General features: G+C 41.1%; 1 protein-coding gene across 1 annotated transcript; it reads left to right on the top strand.

The window, feature by feature from the left end:
• The first annotated feature begins 170 nt into the window (after positions 1-170).
• On the top strand, positions 171-15777 carry ubtd1b (ubiquitin domain containing 1b). Its single transcript, XM_046853783.1, has 3 exons — positions 171-1245; positions 12331-12558; positions 12812-15777. Exons 1-3 carry the CDS (start codon positions 1167-1169, stop codon positions 13189-13191), a joined length of 687 nt encoding a protein of 228 aa, XP_046709739.1. The 5' UTR covers positions 171-1166; the 3' UTR covers positions 13192-15777.
• Positions 15778-16226: the final 449 nt, after the last annotated feature.

The following is a 16226-nucleotide window of genomic DNA, read 5'->3' as shown; positions in this document are numbered from 1 at the left end:
TTTTTAATTTAATTTAATTTAATTTTCAACATAATTACAAATCATTAGAAGACGAAAATAATGCAATTGTACGTTGTTAGATTTGTGATTTATATTTAATAAAAATAAATAAATAATTAACAAGATCCGTTACGTACGAACGGCGGAATCGGAATCCGCGCATGCGCACTAGGTGAAGAGGAGCTGAGGCTGATCAGTGAGACGCTATAGTTAACAGGGAAGTCTGAGGCGAGCTCGCGAAAAAGAACAAAATATATATTAAATACATTTACGGCGAAATAACGATTGAGTTCGACAGCTGACATGGGTGTTAGTTAGGACTACTCGTGAGTGTGGAGTGAAACCGGAGAGGTTTGAGGTAAAACGGGGTTGTTTTTCCTGACAGGAATAACTCCCCCTGTGTGTGAGGAGTCGGAGTGAAGCTCGTCGCGGTGAAGTAAAAGAAAACCTTTTTGTCTTTTATACACAAAAAACTATAAAATTTGACATTTTAGGGCACATTTTAGTCACGAAACGTTGCTAAGTGACACAACTAATGTGACTAGTTTAGCTAATTAACTAAACTAAACTAACTAGTTCAACTAACCCATTTGGCTCGAGCCAAATCTCGCGAGACCAACTTTTTTTCAGAAATAGAAACCAACTTGAAAAAATTGTTCATCCGATTTAATCCGATTTTAGATACTTTATTACTCAATAATAATTACTTAGTAATGATTCGGATCAGACGCAGGCATCGGTGTTAGACGGGTTTTCTATCTACATCTTCATTGTATCTCCAGACCCTTGAGGAAGGATTTCTACTGCAGGACCTGAGAAACTAAGAGAACTTTCGTTGGTATTAGGAGAAAAGACAGTAAAGGATGTAGGGGATCACCTGTACATCTCTTTCAAAGTGATCTCTACCTGTGAAGACGCTTAAATAATCTAAAAAGTTCTTGTAGGTATCTAACCGAACTGAGGAACGACTTAACTAACTCGCTCATCCCGAGTCTGATCTCGCCAGACGAAATATTGCAATTGAACCTGGACGTTTCCTCCATCGTAATATTAAGACGTGATCTTTAAAAATTGATGAAAACGTCGCTTGCTTAAGGAAGACAAGGGCCGAGAAGGTTTAAGAGTCGTGACCTGACTGCGATGTGGCCCCTGTGGATCTGAGCACCATGGGAGGATGTGTGGGGAGAGAGCGCCCCGAGTCCCAAGGCTCGTCCCGCCGAGGAAGAGGCCAGAGGAAACGCGGAGGTAAGACGCCGACGACTTCTGTCGAAAAAGTCAAATATACTGGTTTCGTTTCTCTCACTTGTGAACAGGTCCTGATTTATTTCTGAGACAACCCATTTGAGATGTTTTTCCGGCCTGGAACGCTCGAGTCGGATTGGATTGGACGCGCCGTCCACCGATGAGCTGGAGGGGTGTAGCTTTGTCTTCTGAGGGATTCTTCTGAGTCTTCAGAAGATGGGAAGATCGTCTCATTTTAGTGACTCGGTTCTTTGAAACTTGTCATCAAAATGCAGGAGTCTTATTTTGAGTGGTTTAGTACATTTGATCAGATAGTTAATTTTCAACACCTCTACATAAACGAACTTCAACTACACTTCCCATGATGAAAATATGATCATGCAGCTGATGACAAATGATGACAAACAGAATGAGTAGCTCACCTCTCATCATCTTCTGGTCCATACCGTTTCTTTTGTCACGTGTGTCCCATAATTATTCTCACAATAGCATTTGGAAAACGGAGAACTCTGATCGATTACATTGTAGAGTTTCTAGGAGTGACGTGATAAAAGAACGATTTAGATTTAGAGTCGAGAGATGAACCACTTGATTCTGTTTACGGTACATATCACGGAGATTTTGCAATGTTTTGCTTGTGAGCGTCCAGTAGAAAGTAAACGACTCGCTCTTCTGAATCAAATTGAACGATTAATTTTTGAACGCCCCGTCACGACTTGGCCGCATTCGCGTAATTCCCGTGAGAAGTTAGCAGCTGCACGGCGCTCCGATGTCACACGGGGGATGTTGTTTTTGCCAGTGTAGTTACAACAGGAGGAAAGAAAGACAATCAGAGATATCAGACGTGAGCGATCACAGCGTGGTTTGTGGCCTAAAACGTATGATAGGGTGCAGATCTTTTTCCAGTAACGCTCATCATGGTGATAAGGAGGAATCTAACCTAGTGGAGATGACAAACTCTGGATTCCCGGAATGCACCGCGTTTATATGATGACTCAGTTGTTCCGAGTGAGAGGAGAGGCTCATGATTTAGCCTGAATGTCAGAGTTGGGAAGAATGAAGGATTAAAGCTCTGCTGCATCTCACAAAGTCAGCTCATATCCTCGAAGCCATCCTAACAAAGTCTCACGTTTGTATTTTAAATCTTGTTGAAAGCCCTAAATGAAGTTAAAACGGATCTTTTGGAGCACATCGATAAACCACCGGATGTGCCGTCAGGTTTGGGAAATGCTGCTCGAACTTCATGTCAGCGTTTGCATACATACAGGTTTCCGAGTACCGTGCGAAAGCTGTGTTCTCGATGCAGCTTTAATAGGCCATAGTACGTGAATACGCAGGCCCGGAGGGTCATGACACACTTCTGCTATTTTAGGTGCAGATCAGCATTTTATAAGATGTAGGTTAGAGAGTCACCAATCCAGCCTGGATGAGCAACCAAAGTTCAAACAGCATTAGAGCGAGTAGCAGGACTGCGGCGTTCCAGCTCAAGCACAGTGCTGGTCTTAGTGATGTAGAACATAGAATTCACACCGAGACACAGTTTATATTAGGGATGTAACAGTACACAAATTCACGGTTCTGTACTTCCCTCGGTTTTTAAGTCATGGTTCGTTTCAATTTGGGGAACGTTTAGGGGGAAGAAATGCGAAACATAAAATCGCTTGTTTCGTTTTTTTTTTTTATTTAATTTACGCCAGTTTATTATTATTAACATTTGTGAATATCAACAGTTTAAATTTGTACAAAAAATAAATAAATTAAATAAAATACCTGCTTGGTTTAATAATACAGAAAATGCTATTTTATAATATTATATAAAAATTAAATGTATAAAAATAAAATTATAAATTGGCACAAATTAAATTGATTAAATAAAATGAAATAAATGGAAATAATGTAATTATTACTCCCGCGATGTGCAGAATTGTTGGGATCTTCTCCTCTTAAAGCTGTAAATCAAATGCTAAAAGAATCCATATCGCGAGACTCATAAAAACGTGACACTGCGCTAACTCTCGTTTCTTTTCTTTTTATACACTGCCATTGTTGTGCATGTTTTCAAGTGTAATAATATATATCTTTTTAAATTCGCTCAAAGTGTGAGGTGATCTCGGGCTAAATGTATTTAATATGTTAATTAAAAATAAATGTAATATTTAAAACGAGAAGAAAATGTTTGCTTCCCGCCTCAATGACTGTACGGTTTCGTTACTGCGACTGTCCCTACTAATGCTTATTTGTAGCCCAGCGATGGGCGTTAGCTTCCACACACACGTGCTCGCTTATACACCTGTTCCTGTTTGTTTGGAAATAATATTCTGCCTGATTCTCACACACGTGGGCGTTCCCGTGACGTGAGAGGAAATTTCCTGCCACCAGAACCCGAACAAATTCTCAGGGTTCAAATTTAGATGTAGAATCGAATGCACTAACCGTTTTGAGAACCTTATCGTCCACCGCTGACATGATAAGCGGCATCCTGAACATCTGCACCGGGTGTCTGACCTATAACCTTTTATGCAAGGTCTCTGGCTTTTTTGTTTGTTTTGTCAACGTAAACACATGGCACTTGCATAGTAATACAGCACAGTCGAACATTGGGCCGAACGCAGAGAAGGTTTACCGTGTTTGAAATCTTGGTGCTCGCTGTAACTATCAGATGTTCACGATTTCAGCTTCTCGACGATCAGGTTTTGTTTTATGTTCACCATGCAGGGTTCACTCATGTACACTACTTATATTTACTTTAGCAGGATAGAAAACATTATACAGAGTCTGTCAGAAGTTTGGAAAAACAGTTTCCAGGCTGTTCTGTTTCTATGCAACAATCGAAGAAATGTAACTGTATGAAAATAAATAAATGTCCACGTTATTTTCAATAAAAAATCTTCCCTTAGCGTGAATTCCAGCTTTATACACACATCTGGACAGTTTGTTTCTCCAAACAATCAGCCTCTTGTAAAACTCGCTAAAGGTGTTGTAGTCTCTAGTTGGAGATTTCTTGTTCAGCCCAGAGCAGTTTAATAGGATTTAGGTGCGGTGAGTGGGCAGGCCGTTCCATGATAGATAACATTCCAGCTGTTTGCTCTTTAAATAAAGCTTAAGGATTTTGAACGTTCGCTTCGGTTCCAATGAGCCGCAGTACAGACGGATTTGCTCAAGTATGATATGTTCAAGTATGAAACGATAACCATGTTGGGGGTGAGGCAGTCTGCTAACATCTTCTCTCCTATTCTCTGTCTTACTCAAGTAATTCTGTTGAAGACAAAAATGTCCAATTTGCACTTTCTTTCACTCATTCATTGTCCAATTTTAGTGTGATTTTGTCTTTTACTGAAAGAAAGGAATATGCATGTGCTTCAAAAACCAAAAAAGAAAGTGTTTCCACAATTTTCACAGCCATTGTATGTAAACGAGTTGTTGAGTATTAGTGAAAAAAATCACTTTCTGGTTCGGTTTCAGTTGCCTGCTTGTTTGTAATGTTTGAATTTGCTTATCTAATGTCAAGTCATGCTGATGTGTTCTCACTGCTAGTGCGTAACGCTCTGTACACAACACTCTATCCTGAGTATTCCGGAAACTTTCTTGCTAATAAACAATTGTCATGTGGACAACACTTATTAACATACCTATTAATGCTTAACTATCCCTGATAAGTTTATGGCTATATAGCTATATCTAAGCCATGGCTATAAAAGGACTGTTTGGTGCTGATATCATGTGTTTTTTATTGCCAGGAAAAATCCTTTGTATATTATATACACAGAAACTGTTTAAAGATCCTGAGGGCCTGATTTCTAGGCAGGTTTTTGCTCAGGTTCAGCCTTCTGTCCAGTGCCATGTGTCCACCCAGACCTCATTTTCCCCCAGCTGAAAACGTGAAAATGATATTTCCGTAAGAATAAATTAGTTTAATTGGCGCTCGGTTGTGTAAGAGGCCTTGTACGACGGTTGATGTATCGTGGAAAGAAAGGCGAAATGGACGAACTGTGCATTTTCACAGCGTACAAAACCAAAACATGATTGAACATGCAGAGGATTTGAAAAACCTTGATTGCAGCCCCCAAGCAAAGAATGTAGCTGATCCTTTTCACGGAGCAGTTTGTAATTTTGGTTCTCCTCCCGCCACGAGCGTGTAAACACCATTAAGCTGTTACTCGATGCACAAAACACGTATCGATGTACATGGCTGACTAAGGAAGATTTACTGCTGTAAATGATAAAGCCTACAGGATGAACCTGTATAACCTCGGGGGACATTGTAATACACACCTACAGAAACCAGCCCTCAATGGGTTATCTTTATTGACAACATGGCGTGTGTTGTTTTGGACACAAGATAATATAATCAATGGCAAAAGACTTGTGACCGTTACAGAGGAGTGTTGTGACCTTGGGTGCGTCTCAGGCAGGGAGTCGACCGCTTTAAGTTCTTTCAGTGCACTGGACCATTAACTCCATAAAAATAATCCCAGAATGCACCGCAAAAACCAGGAGGAAAAATAAATTGCAGAGGAAATGCGAGTATCGTGTTGTAGCTACTTGTTTACTTGATTTGATGGGGGTTTTTTTGTTTGTTTGTTTGTATTTGAAATTGGTTGGTTTGACTGATGAGGACATTTGAGCAGGGGAAATTTTAAACTCGAGAACGTAGTCATGTTTCAGAGACAGGGGCCTCCTTACCAGGGCCCAATCTCGTGTACACCATGTGCGGCTTCACGAGGCGCCCCTTCTTCCTAACGCTTACTTTCTCCCTGAGCAAAAGTTTGTGGACAGCCAGGCTTAAGGTTGTGTGCTTTTTGAACATCCCATTTCACATTTGCTCTTATGACCCCCACTCTTCGGGGAAGATGTTCCACTAGATTTTGTGGAGATTAATTCAGCCACAAGGATGTTAGACATTGGTGATGTGAGGAGGCCTGGGGTTCAGTCAGCATGAAAAATCTATCTCCAAACGTGTTCAGTGAAGTTCAGAGTTCTATATCAGAGATCTACCACTTGAACCCATGTTAGGCATGTTTTCATTTAGCTGGGTTTGCGCACAGGAGCATTTTATGCGGGAACAGGTTTGGGTCTCCTAAACCTGCCAATGCCTTCATCTGTATCGTGTAGCATGGTATGTGGGTTGGCAGTGCAATGGTGAAAGCGAGCAGGTACACCTTACTGAAAGAGACACTTAAAACCTGCGTAGACCTTAGCAGCCATTTACAGGGTTTCTGTGGGATCTAAAAATAAGTCTAAAATGTAAAAATCTTATATTAATCTTGTTTTATTAATCTTATGTAATCTTGTCTTGCTTTAAACATTTTTCACCAGGTCTTAATTTCCCTTTGTAACGCTCCCTCTAATGCTCATTGAGATGCTCCCTTGTTTTTGTTTGTTAGTTTCCGTGGTTGTTGTATTTGTCGGCTTTGTGGAAGTGCAAGTTTAGTGCTACTTGGCAAAACCTGCAGAAACCCTACATTTAGCTACATAGTGCTTGTCGATTTTTATTGATTTCTTCTCAATAAGTCAGACTCCATTACGTCAGAGGTTTTTAATCAACGCAAATAATCTCCTAAAGCCGTTTGCTTTAGGACCTGTGCGATTTCAACAGACTGTTCAAGGTGCCCAGTACAAACGAATTCTTTAATACAGCCTTCACTAAAAGTATTGAGAATGACAAATATAAATTTTCACAAATTCTGCTGCTTCAGTGTTTTACAGATGTTTTTGTCAGATGTTACTATGGTACACTGAAGTATAATTACAAACATTTTATAAGTGTCAAAGGCTTTAATTGACATTTACTGGGCGTGCAACAGATAACCCACGGATTAATTGCGAATTTTTTTAACTTGCGGATTAATCTGTATTTTTTTTTAACGATCGCAAAATGGAAGACTTCTTTGCCTTCCTGCCGCTATTGTATTTTAAGCAGTTTTGTAACTACACAGAGCAGTCGTGTTCACGTGAACGGGGGACAGTCAACAACAGCTGCTAACGAAGGAGCAGAATAAATTGAAAAGCCTCCCGAACCATTCAAATCGCATGTACGGGAGCGTTTCCTCGCCCCTTTTTTGCTGATCCAAACAATGATCCAATAATGCCAACACTAAAAGCGTAATGTGATCGGAACCGTGAGTTTTGTGACCTCTAACACTTACATTAAGTTTATGCAAAAGAGCCAATATTTGCAGTGTTGTCCCTGTTTCAAGACCTCTGCTTTTCGCATGCTGTCAATCAATTTCTGGGCCACATCCTGACTGATGGCAGTCCATTCTGGCATAATCAATGCTTGGAGTTTGTGGGGCTTTTTTTGTTCACCCGTCTCTTGACTATTAACCACAAGTTCTCAATGGAGATAAAGTCTGGGGGAGTTTCCTAGTCATAAACCCAAAATTACGACGTTTTCTTCCAGTCCATTATAGACTCTTTGTACCAATTTTGTCATCGGCACGATTAGAGAAGTAAATTAGTGGTCAGGTACGCTTTACTTCCGCTTTAATTCAAACTCGAGCGTCCAGAACGTGTGTACGATTTTTATATTGCACTCTAATCGTAAACCAGCAAACATACTAAATCGAATTGAGCCATACAGGATCAAGATCAAAAGGATGATACATCAGTAGCTTCGGTTTTGAAGTTTTAAAGAAAAAAAGTGCTTTGCAAAACAAAACATCTACTCAATTTTGTAACATGTCGTTGAGGACTAATACAGTTGCGTGCAGTTTGGAAACAATCCCCACTCAGGAAAGTCTTCAGGAAAGAGGCGATTATACTTTCCGTTTTCTGGGTAAATTGACATGCTGTTTTTTTTGCTTTGCTTTTAGAGAGAGAGAGAAACTGGTAAGGTAATGACACAGCTATGAAGTGAGAACAAGAGCTTTCTCATCTCTCGGATGCTCCACAGCATTGCATTGAATTGAATTCTAAACGGTTTCAACGTTTGCATATATTTTTTTATGTTAATAAATAAAGCGCTGTAATTGGGGGTAAAACACTCCAGACCAAAAAAAAAAAATAATTAAAAATCATTTACTTTGATGGTGTTGTACAACTGAGCAGTACAGGGTGAAACGGGCCTTGCTCAAGGGGTCTAAAAGTGGTAGTGCTTGCCCTTGGTCATGCCCTTCCAATTAGTAGTCCAACATCTTATCTACTGAGCTCTTGCCCCAGGGGAAATCCCAGGAGAAGCCTTTACTTAAGCTACCAGGATGTGTGGATCCACTTTGTAAATGCCCTCTCCTGCCGTTCTCCCATTGTTTATTACAGGAGCTGAGCGCTGTAATTCTACGTTTCCTGGTCTGTGTACGTCCAGACCCTTTTCTTCCTCTCTCTCCTGTCTAATGATTCATTTCATATTTCAGAAAGGTTAATACTATATTTCTATACTATATGAGTCCTGCTCCGATCTTCAGTTTTCTTTCGGAGGTCTCTGAGGTTTTGGCATGTCCCCGCTAACTAAGTCTCTTTCCTCCTGTCATGAAGTAGTGCGAAACGAGGCAGCGGGGCAAATCCTGATTACGTGGCTGCACCTAAGCCGCCCACGCTATAAATAATTTGTTTGGATGAAAGGTGACCTTTTAAAACCACCGGTTGTTGCTTCACTTGCCGCCGAGCATCGTAGCATCTTTTCCACAACTCCACACACACACACACACACACACAGACACAGACACACACAGAGTGATATCTTATTTTCGGTTTTATTCCTTCCCATCGACACAGTTTTTGACGTGGCGCTGTTTATCAGCTGCCTCGCGTACGGATGAGAGGGTGTTTAGTTAATGAGAAGAGGGTGAAATACGGTGAAGGCAAGTGGTGGGTGGCAAACTGATAGAGGTTTTCAAATAGTTTTTCCACAGCGGTCGAGCAAATGCAGTGTATTTACCACCGCAACATAGTGTGGGCCCCGTAAACAGAAAGCACAGCCTTCATAACGCACCAGTCGAAAACCGTGGTTTCTGCTGCCACTAAATCAGTTACAAGCAAAAACCGAAGCGTAAATCAGACTCCGTGTTCAGTTGATCTGCAGCTTGGGCTTGGCTGGGTGGAAGTGGCAGAAGTACATTTCTATGTAATTTTGTTTCAGAATCCAGAAAGGTTCTTATTGATTCCCACTTCCCATCATACAGGTGTTTGGGGTATTAGTATGCTTTTTTTCCCCCTCTTTGCTTAAGGAAGGTGTCTTTCTCTGACATGCCTGACTGCCCTTAGCTTTATAAAAGCAAAGCCCACTCTGCAGATAAGCCTCATGTGCTTATGTGTCTCATATGCTCATGTGTTTTTGTCCAGGTAACTGATTTTCAATGATTATATTATCTCCCAGGCCATTGTGGCCGAGTTATCATGTGCAATGGTGCCATTGTTGACCCAAAATAGGGGTCCTGTTGTGTTCTGCGTCGTTGTGCGCATGCCTTATTGTCTGGATAATGGCTTTTGCAGGCTGTGTTTACCCAAAACGCGCAGTTAAAGAGGGAGCGACCATGACTTCCTCAAATAAACAGCTGGAGCTCGTGACGTTCATCCGTGCATTATGGTGACTTTATGTTCCACGGACTGATCCGATGGAAATCTAGTGGATCTTCAGTTGTCATTCTACACATATATAATAATAAGGATTATTATATAAAAACATTTTTTTTATTTTTTAATCTAGGAGCATAATCTTATGGGGATTGATCGGATATAAGTGTAATTGAAGTTATAACGTGATTTTCCACCTCTTCACATTTGTCATGCGAAACGGGAAAAAACAGGCCTCAACAAAAGTGTGTTTTTAATGTTTAATAGTAAGAGCATATAGAGTCTATAAAAAAGCCACTGTAACTGCACTTTTACGGTTACAGGCCTGAGTGGCTGCTGGTGCTGTTCTGCTTCAGAGAATGTTAAAAATTTGTGCAAATCCACAAGGGTGTTGTTAAAGTCAGGTATTGGTGTAGGTGAGGTGAGGAGGCCTGGAGTGCAGGCAGTGTTTACATTCATCCCAATGGATTTCAATCCTTTATGCACAGGGGCTGTACAAATTTACTTTGACCTAACAAATCTATAAACGTCCAGATGCTCCATTTTATTTTCACTGAAAAAAATTCCTCCCTTAGCATGAAGAACAGCTTAATACACACAGCATCTGGACGGTTTGTTTCTTTAAACTTTCTGCTGATATACTTTGCTGTGCCTTTTGTTAAACTCGCCAGAGATGTTCTTCACCAGTTGGAGATTTATTTACAATCCAGTTCATCCCGGTGCAGTTCAGTAAGATTTAGGTGCGGTGTCTGTGTTCCATGATATATAACACTCCAGACGACCGTTTGCTCTCTAAATAACGCTTACACAACTCAGACGTACGCGTCGACTCATCGCCTTGTTGCATGCTGAAGTCGGTTCCTATGAGCCGCAGTCCAGACGGAATCGCATGGTGTATGTTGAAGTGTGGAACGGTAGCTATGTGGGTTCAGGATTCCTTTCACTTTTTCTGGAATAAGTCTCCAACCTTCCCTGTTCCAAAACAACTTCAAACCATTAAGCTTCCACCTGTGGGGGTGAAGCAGTCTGCTCACATCTTCTCTCCTGTTCTTAATCTTACACACAAGTTCTTCTGTACGAGCCAAAATCTCCATTTGGACTCCACAGAAATGTTTTCGAGTCGTTCACTGTCCAATAATTGTTTGTTGTCTCAAAAGACATAAAAGACTTGGTGTTACTCTTTCTCAGCTATTGATTATTTTAGGAACCGAGTATTCTGCTGATTATTCCATCTGTGAATTGAGTAATCGAATATAAAGTACTTTTTCTTTAATAAAGCGCAATGCTAAATACACAATAGAATATAAGACAAGTCTCTTAAAAGACGAGTCGCATACAAGAATATCTGTGAAAACTAAACCCATTTAGTGCATTTAATTGCCATATTACAGTTATATTATTATATACTCTGTGTGTGTGTGTGTGTGTGTGTGTGTGTGTGTGTGTGTGTGTATATGTATGTATATCGGTGTGTGTGTGTGTGTGTGTGTATATATATATATATATATATATATATATATATATATATATATATATATATATATATGTATATATATATATATATATATATATATATATATGTATATATATGTGAGAGAGAGAGAGAGGGAGAGGGGGCAGTGGTGGTCCAGTGTTTAAGGCTTTGGGTTACTGATCATAAGGTCAGGGGTTCAAGCCCTAGCACTGCCAAGCTGCCACAGTTGAGCCCTTGAGCAAGGCCCTTAACCCTCTGTGCTCCAGGTGCGCTGTATCATGGTTGACCCTGCACTCTGACCCCAGCTTCCAGACAAGCTGGAACATGTGAAATTCTGGGGGAGTGGTAGCTCAGTGGTTAAGGTGCTGGGATACTGATCGGAAGGTCGGTGGTTTAAGCCCTGGGATCGCCAAGCTGCCGCTCTTGGTCCCTTGAGCAAGGCCCTTAACCCTCTGTGCTCCAGGGGCGCCGTATCATGGCTGACCCTGCGCTCTGACCCCAGCTTCAGAGCTGGGACATGCGAAGAACGAATTTCATTGTGCTGTAATGTATATGTGACAAATAAAGGCTATTCTATTATTTATATACAAAAATATAAATAAAAATTAAAAAATCTATTTCAGATGGCTTTAAAAGCTTTGTTTTAGTTTAAAATGATCCCAAACTTTGAAAACTTTCTCCATTTTTCATTCTGCAGCATCTTCTGTGTTACCTGTCCAGAGCGCTTCAGAGTTTAGCGGGTGGTGTGCCAGTAATAATGGTCCGTGGGGAAACACATTGCTCCCTGTGTAGTTAAATGGACTAGACGAAGCAAATGATTTGCCTTGATGCTTTTTTTGTATTCGAAGTACTCGAGTTACTCAAAGAATCATTTTAGCCCTAATGCTACTGCAGTACATTACATAAAATCCTTCTCTAGGAATATCCCCATGATCATTTCTAGAAATGGGGCTGGTTATAGAGTAGACTATTGTATATAAAACTATTTACAAATTAAATTAAATTATGATATATTATCATAATTGTATATTACACATGAATGCTGTTGTTTGATTCTGCGTGATGCAGTGATTTATTAATGAGATGTACCATCCTAATTCACACAGCACGCAACGAACCTCTGAAGAAGGATAAGCCCAGGTGGAAGAGCGACTACCCCATGACAGAAGGGCAGCTCCGCAGCAAGAGGGACGAATTCTGGGACACGGCGCCGGCTTTCGAGGGCCGCAAAGAAATTTGGGACGCTCTGAAAGCGGCCGCTGTTGCACTGGAATGCAACGACCACGAGCTCGCTCAGGCGATTCTGGACGGAGCCAGCGTCACTCTACCACACGGTGAGAGAGTCGCGATACCTCGTAAATAGTCATTTTCAGGGTGTGAAAATGCAGATTTTGTCTAAAGTCTATAATAGCATACATCAGAGATTGTAACATAACGCGTTATAAGTTTAAAAAATGACTATTTTAGATGTTAAATAGGGTCTTTATAATCTTATGCGTAATCAAATGCATATTTGAGTCTGAAATTTTGAAATGAAATATGTCTAGGAAACCCTTTGAATATCAATGTCCGTTTCCATCCTTGTAGGATCTCTGACCGAGTGCTACGACGAGCTCGGCAATCGCTACCAGCTGCCCGTGTACTGCCTGGCGCCGCCCGTCAACCTGATCACAGAGAGGAGCGAAGAGGAATCCCTGCCGGAAAACGCAGACGCCCAGACGGCCCCCAAGAAGGAATTCCAGCTCAAGGTGCGCCTCTCGACAGGCAAGGACGTGCGTCTCAGCGCCAGCATGGCCGATCCCGTGGGCCTGCTGAAGAAGCAGCTGCAGGCCCAGGAGGGCATCGAGGTGGTACGCCAGCGCTGGTTCTTTTCCGGCAAACTGCTCACGGACAAGACGCGCCTCCAAGACACCAAGATCCAGAAAGACTTCGTCGTCCAGGTCATTGTGAACCAGGCCGACTTTTAAAGCCAGAAAGAGCGCAGAGAGAACGCAAGAAGGCTAGAGGGCTGCTTTTTGTGCTTTCTTTCCTTTTTTATTTTTTTCAGGAACAGAAAATTGCTGAAATACAAGAATATGATGCCCAGTTCCTGTACATGACTATTTATCTCTGCCTTTTTGTCTTACCTTGCAAAACTTCTGGTTTCTAAACGAAAGAATGAAGACGGACGTCACGTGTCGGATCATCACTTTACCTGGCTGGTTTCGTGTGGAAAGACTAGCGAAAGTAAAAAAAAAAGAAATTCTATCTAGAATTTTCTCTGCGTATAACCACGAGAGCCGCTTTGAATCTCACCGGGTTAAAAGCGATTGTTCAAAAAGTGAACTGGAGGATGAACCGAAAGAGTAATATCTATGCTTGCTTTAGCAAAGTGCCAATATAAACAAGGGTGGGAAAAAAAGCACATAATCTCTTGACTCTGGAAAGGAAAGAAACATACAGAGGATCGTGTCGACCCATACCTCAGTGCTCCTTTTCCAGACGATGTCTCAAGGCTTTTATTTCTTCACTTTTTTAGAATACAGGAGCTTCATTTGCACACTTGCTAATATGTATAAGCGTCTCTGTGTGTGTGTGTGTGTGTGTGTGTGTGTGTGTGTGTGTGTGTGTGTGTGTGTGTGTGTGTGTGGGTGTGTGGGTGTGTGTGTGTGTGTGTGTGTGTGTGTGTGTGTGTGTGTGTGTGTGTGTGTGTGTGTGTGTGTGTATTTGCGCCTTTTAAAATGGGGAAAACAAATCCTATATGCTGATCGTTCCCGAGGTGTGCCTGCGTGTGTTGGCTTCGAAGCCAACGTCTCTTTGATATAAAAAAAAAAACCAGGTCTAATTTTATTCTATTTTTAAAAACGTGGCTGGCCCCACGTACGCCCTCGTTTCAAACCTGTATCCCGTGCGACAATTCAGAGCAAAGGCACAAATCTACTATGCAATTTCTGTTTTTCGTAGGATGACTCTTTCAGTTCACCAGGTTGCCCGTCGCTCTCTAGACCGTGTAAACCGCTCTACTCGACACGTAGAGATATATATTTTAACGAAACGCTTTATGGAAAAAAACAACTCTAATAGATTTGTAAGAGTTGTTTATCTTGTAACCCTAGATCTTATTTGCATCATTTTGTCATTTGGGTTGCGCTTACAATGACGACATTGACGTTCCTCCTTCTTATTTTACCCGGAAAAATAAAATACAAAGAAAACCATAAGCAGTAAAGTAGTTCGCTCGAAAACCAGCAGCATAGAAGGAGGAAGAAAGGGTGCACCAGTATTTAGCAAACACTTTTCAGTGTGGAAACATCATCAGGGTCAAATTACCCTTTTGTTTTGTACTTAATTACACTCAATAGTCCAATTGGTTGTTGTAGGGTAAGATTTTAAAGTGAAGAAACAAAAGGTACAAATTACAAGCCATAAAATTGTATATAATGCTAATATAAGGGTGTGTGAACATTTTTTTTGTTGGTTTGTTTTTGTTTTCTTTGTGTTTGACCCCCTGTGACACTCAATATTAGCTCACTGCCTCCTTATGATCCTCCAAATGGAAGGTCTATAATTTGTATTTTATATATATATATAAAAAGCAGGACTGTCACGTTGTTCTCCCCATCCCACTTCCACCCCAACTGATTGTGCAATACAAATCTACTGTTCTCTAACAGTACAGTTACTTCCTGTTTAGTAAGACACTGTCCTGTCCGACTGAATCACCCCCTCGTCATGATCAGCCCTTATTCATGCTCAGTGTTGTCGCTGTATTTTCTCGTATCTTGCTTAAGTCCGCAACGTCGACTGTGACCTCCGGTCCGCTGATGAAACAGGTCTGATAAGTTCCCTTACAATAAGCAGAATCTAAAACCCTCATGTTATGACAACAGACATCTAAAAGCTTTTTTTTTTTTCTTCTCTCTATTCAGCATTTAAGGTAAAATGCCGAATATCGTTTCATGTTTCCCGATCCTACGCTGTACCACGTTGGTGTTCGTTGTTAAACATGAAGTGGGCAAGCTGTGAGCTAATCGCGAGAACGTCCTCGTCTCCACGAAGGATGTTACTGTACTGTTTTTTTTATTATTCTAGAGGTTGCTCGCAAGCATTCTTAAGTTTGTTGTAGTAGAAAACGGACATGTTCCATCTTGAATAGTGTCTGCGCGAGGTTGACGAATGATTGCGTGTGTGTTGGGGGTTGTTCTCGTTAAATCTTCGAACATGTACCGAAAGACCGTAAGAGCTTCGACGCAAAGCCATGGACGATCCTCTCCGTTTTTCTTCTGACGAGCACGTTTGAAGGCCTCCTTCTCCTTTTACAAGCATCCATAAGCCATCGTTCTCTTCCGAAGCCTGCTGTTGTTCTGGGGAAGAGGAGGATCAGGGGGGGATCAGCGGTGGAAAGGTCACCTTTGAAAGACTGATGAATCTCAGATTAATGTGTATATTGAGAATTGAAATGTGTATGTGGTTCTAGAATGTTTACACGTAAGAATCCCTTTGTGATCATTTATAAGCCTTTTGTTCTTCCTCACAGATATTTTAAGTATCAATAAAATCACTCGAAAAACTTTTTTCTTGTAGATGAGCGATTATTGTCTTATTGGGGGCGTTTCGGGACACCTCACTTTTCCAGCCATATGTGCTTCTTCTCCAAAAAACTGTTGAGAGGCAGATGATTGTAGATGTCATTGGATGTAGCATGAAATCTTTCTTCACTTAAACTTCGAGACCTGAACCTGTTCCAGCATGACAGTGCCTCTGTGTTGAAAGAGAGCTCCATGCTTTACATGCCTTTCGGAATGAATTTTTCATGCTGACTGAACCCCCAGGCATCCTCACCTCACCGTCATCAGTACCTGACTTTACTTACACTCTTGTGGATGAATGAATCTCACACACACACACACAAATCTCCACAAAATCTACTGAAACATCTTTCTAGAAGAGGAGTTTATTTGTAACAGCAAATGAGGAATCGGTGTGGAATGAAAAGTTCAGAAAGCACATTTTAGGGTCAGGT

Source organism: Silurus meridionalis, chromosome 7 (assembly GCF_014805685.1).
Source record: "Silurus meridionalis isolate SWU-2019-XX chromosome 7, ASM1480568v1, whole genome shotgun sequence".
NCBI lineage: Eukaryota > Metazoa > Chordata > Actinopteri > Siluriformes > Siluridae > Silurus > Silurus meridionalis.
The sequence above is the reverse complement of the archived record's forward strand: the minus strand, read 5'-3'. Positions and strand labels throughout refer to the sequence as shown.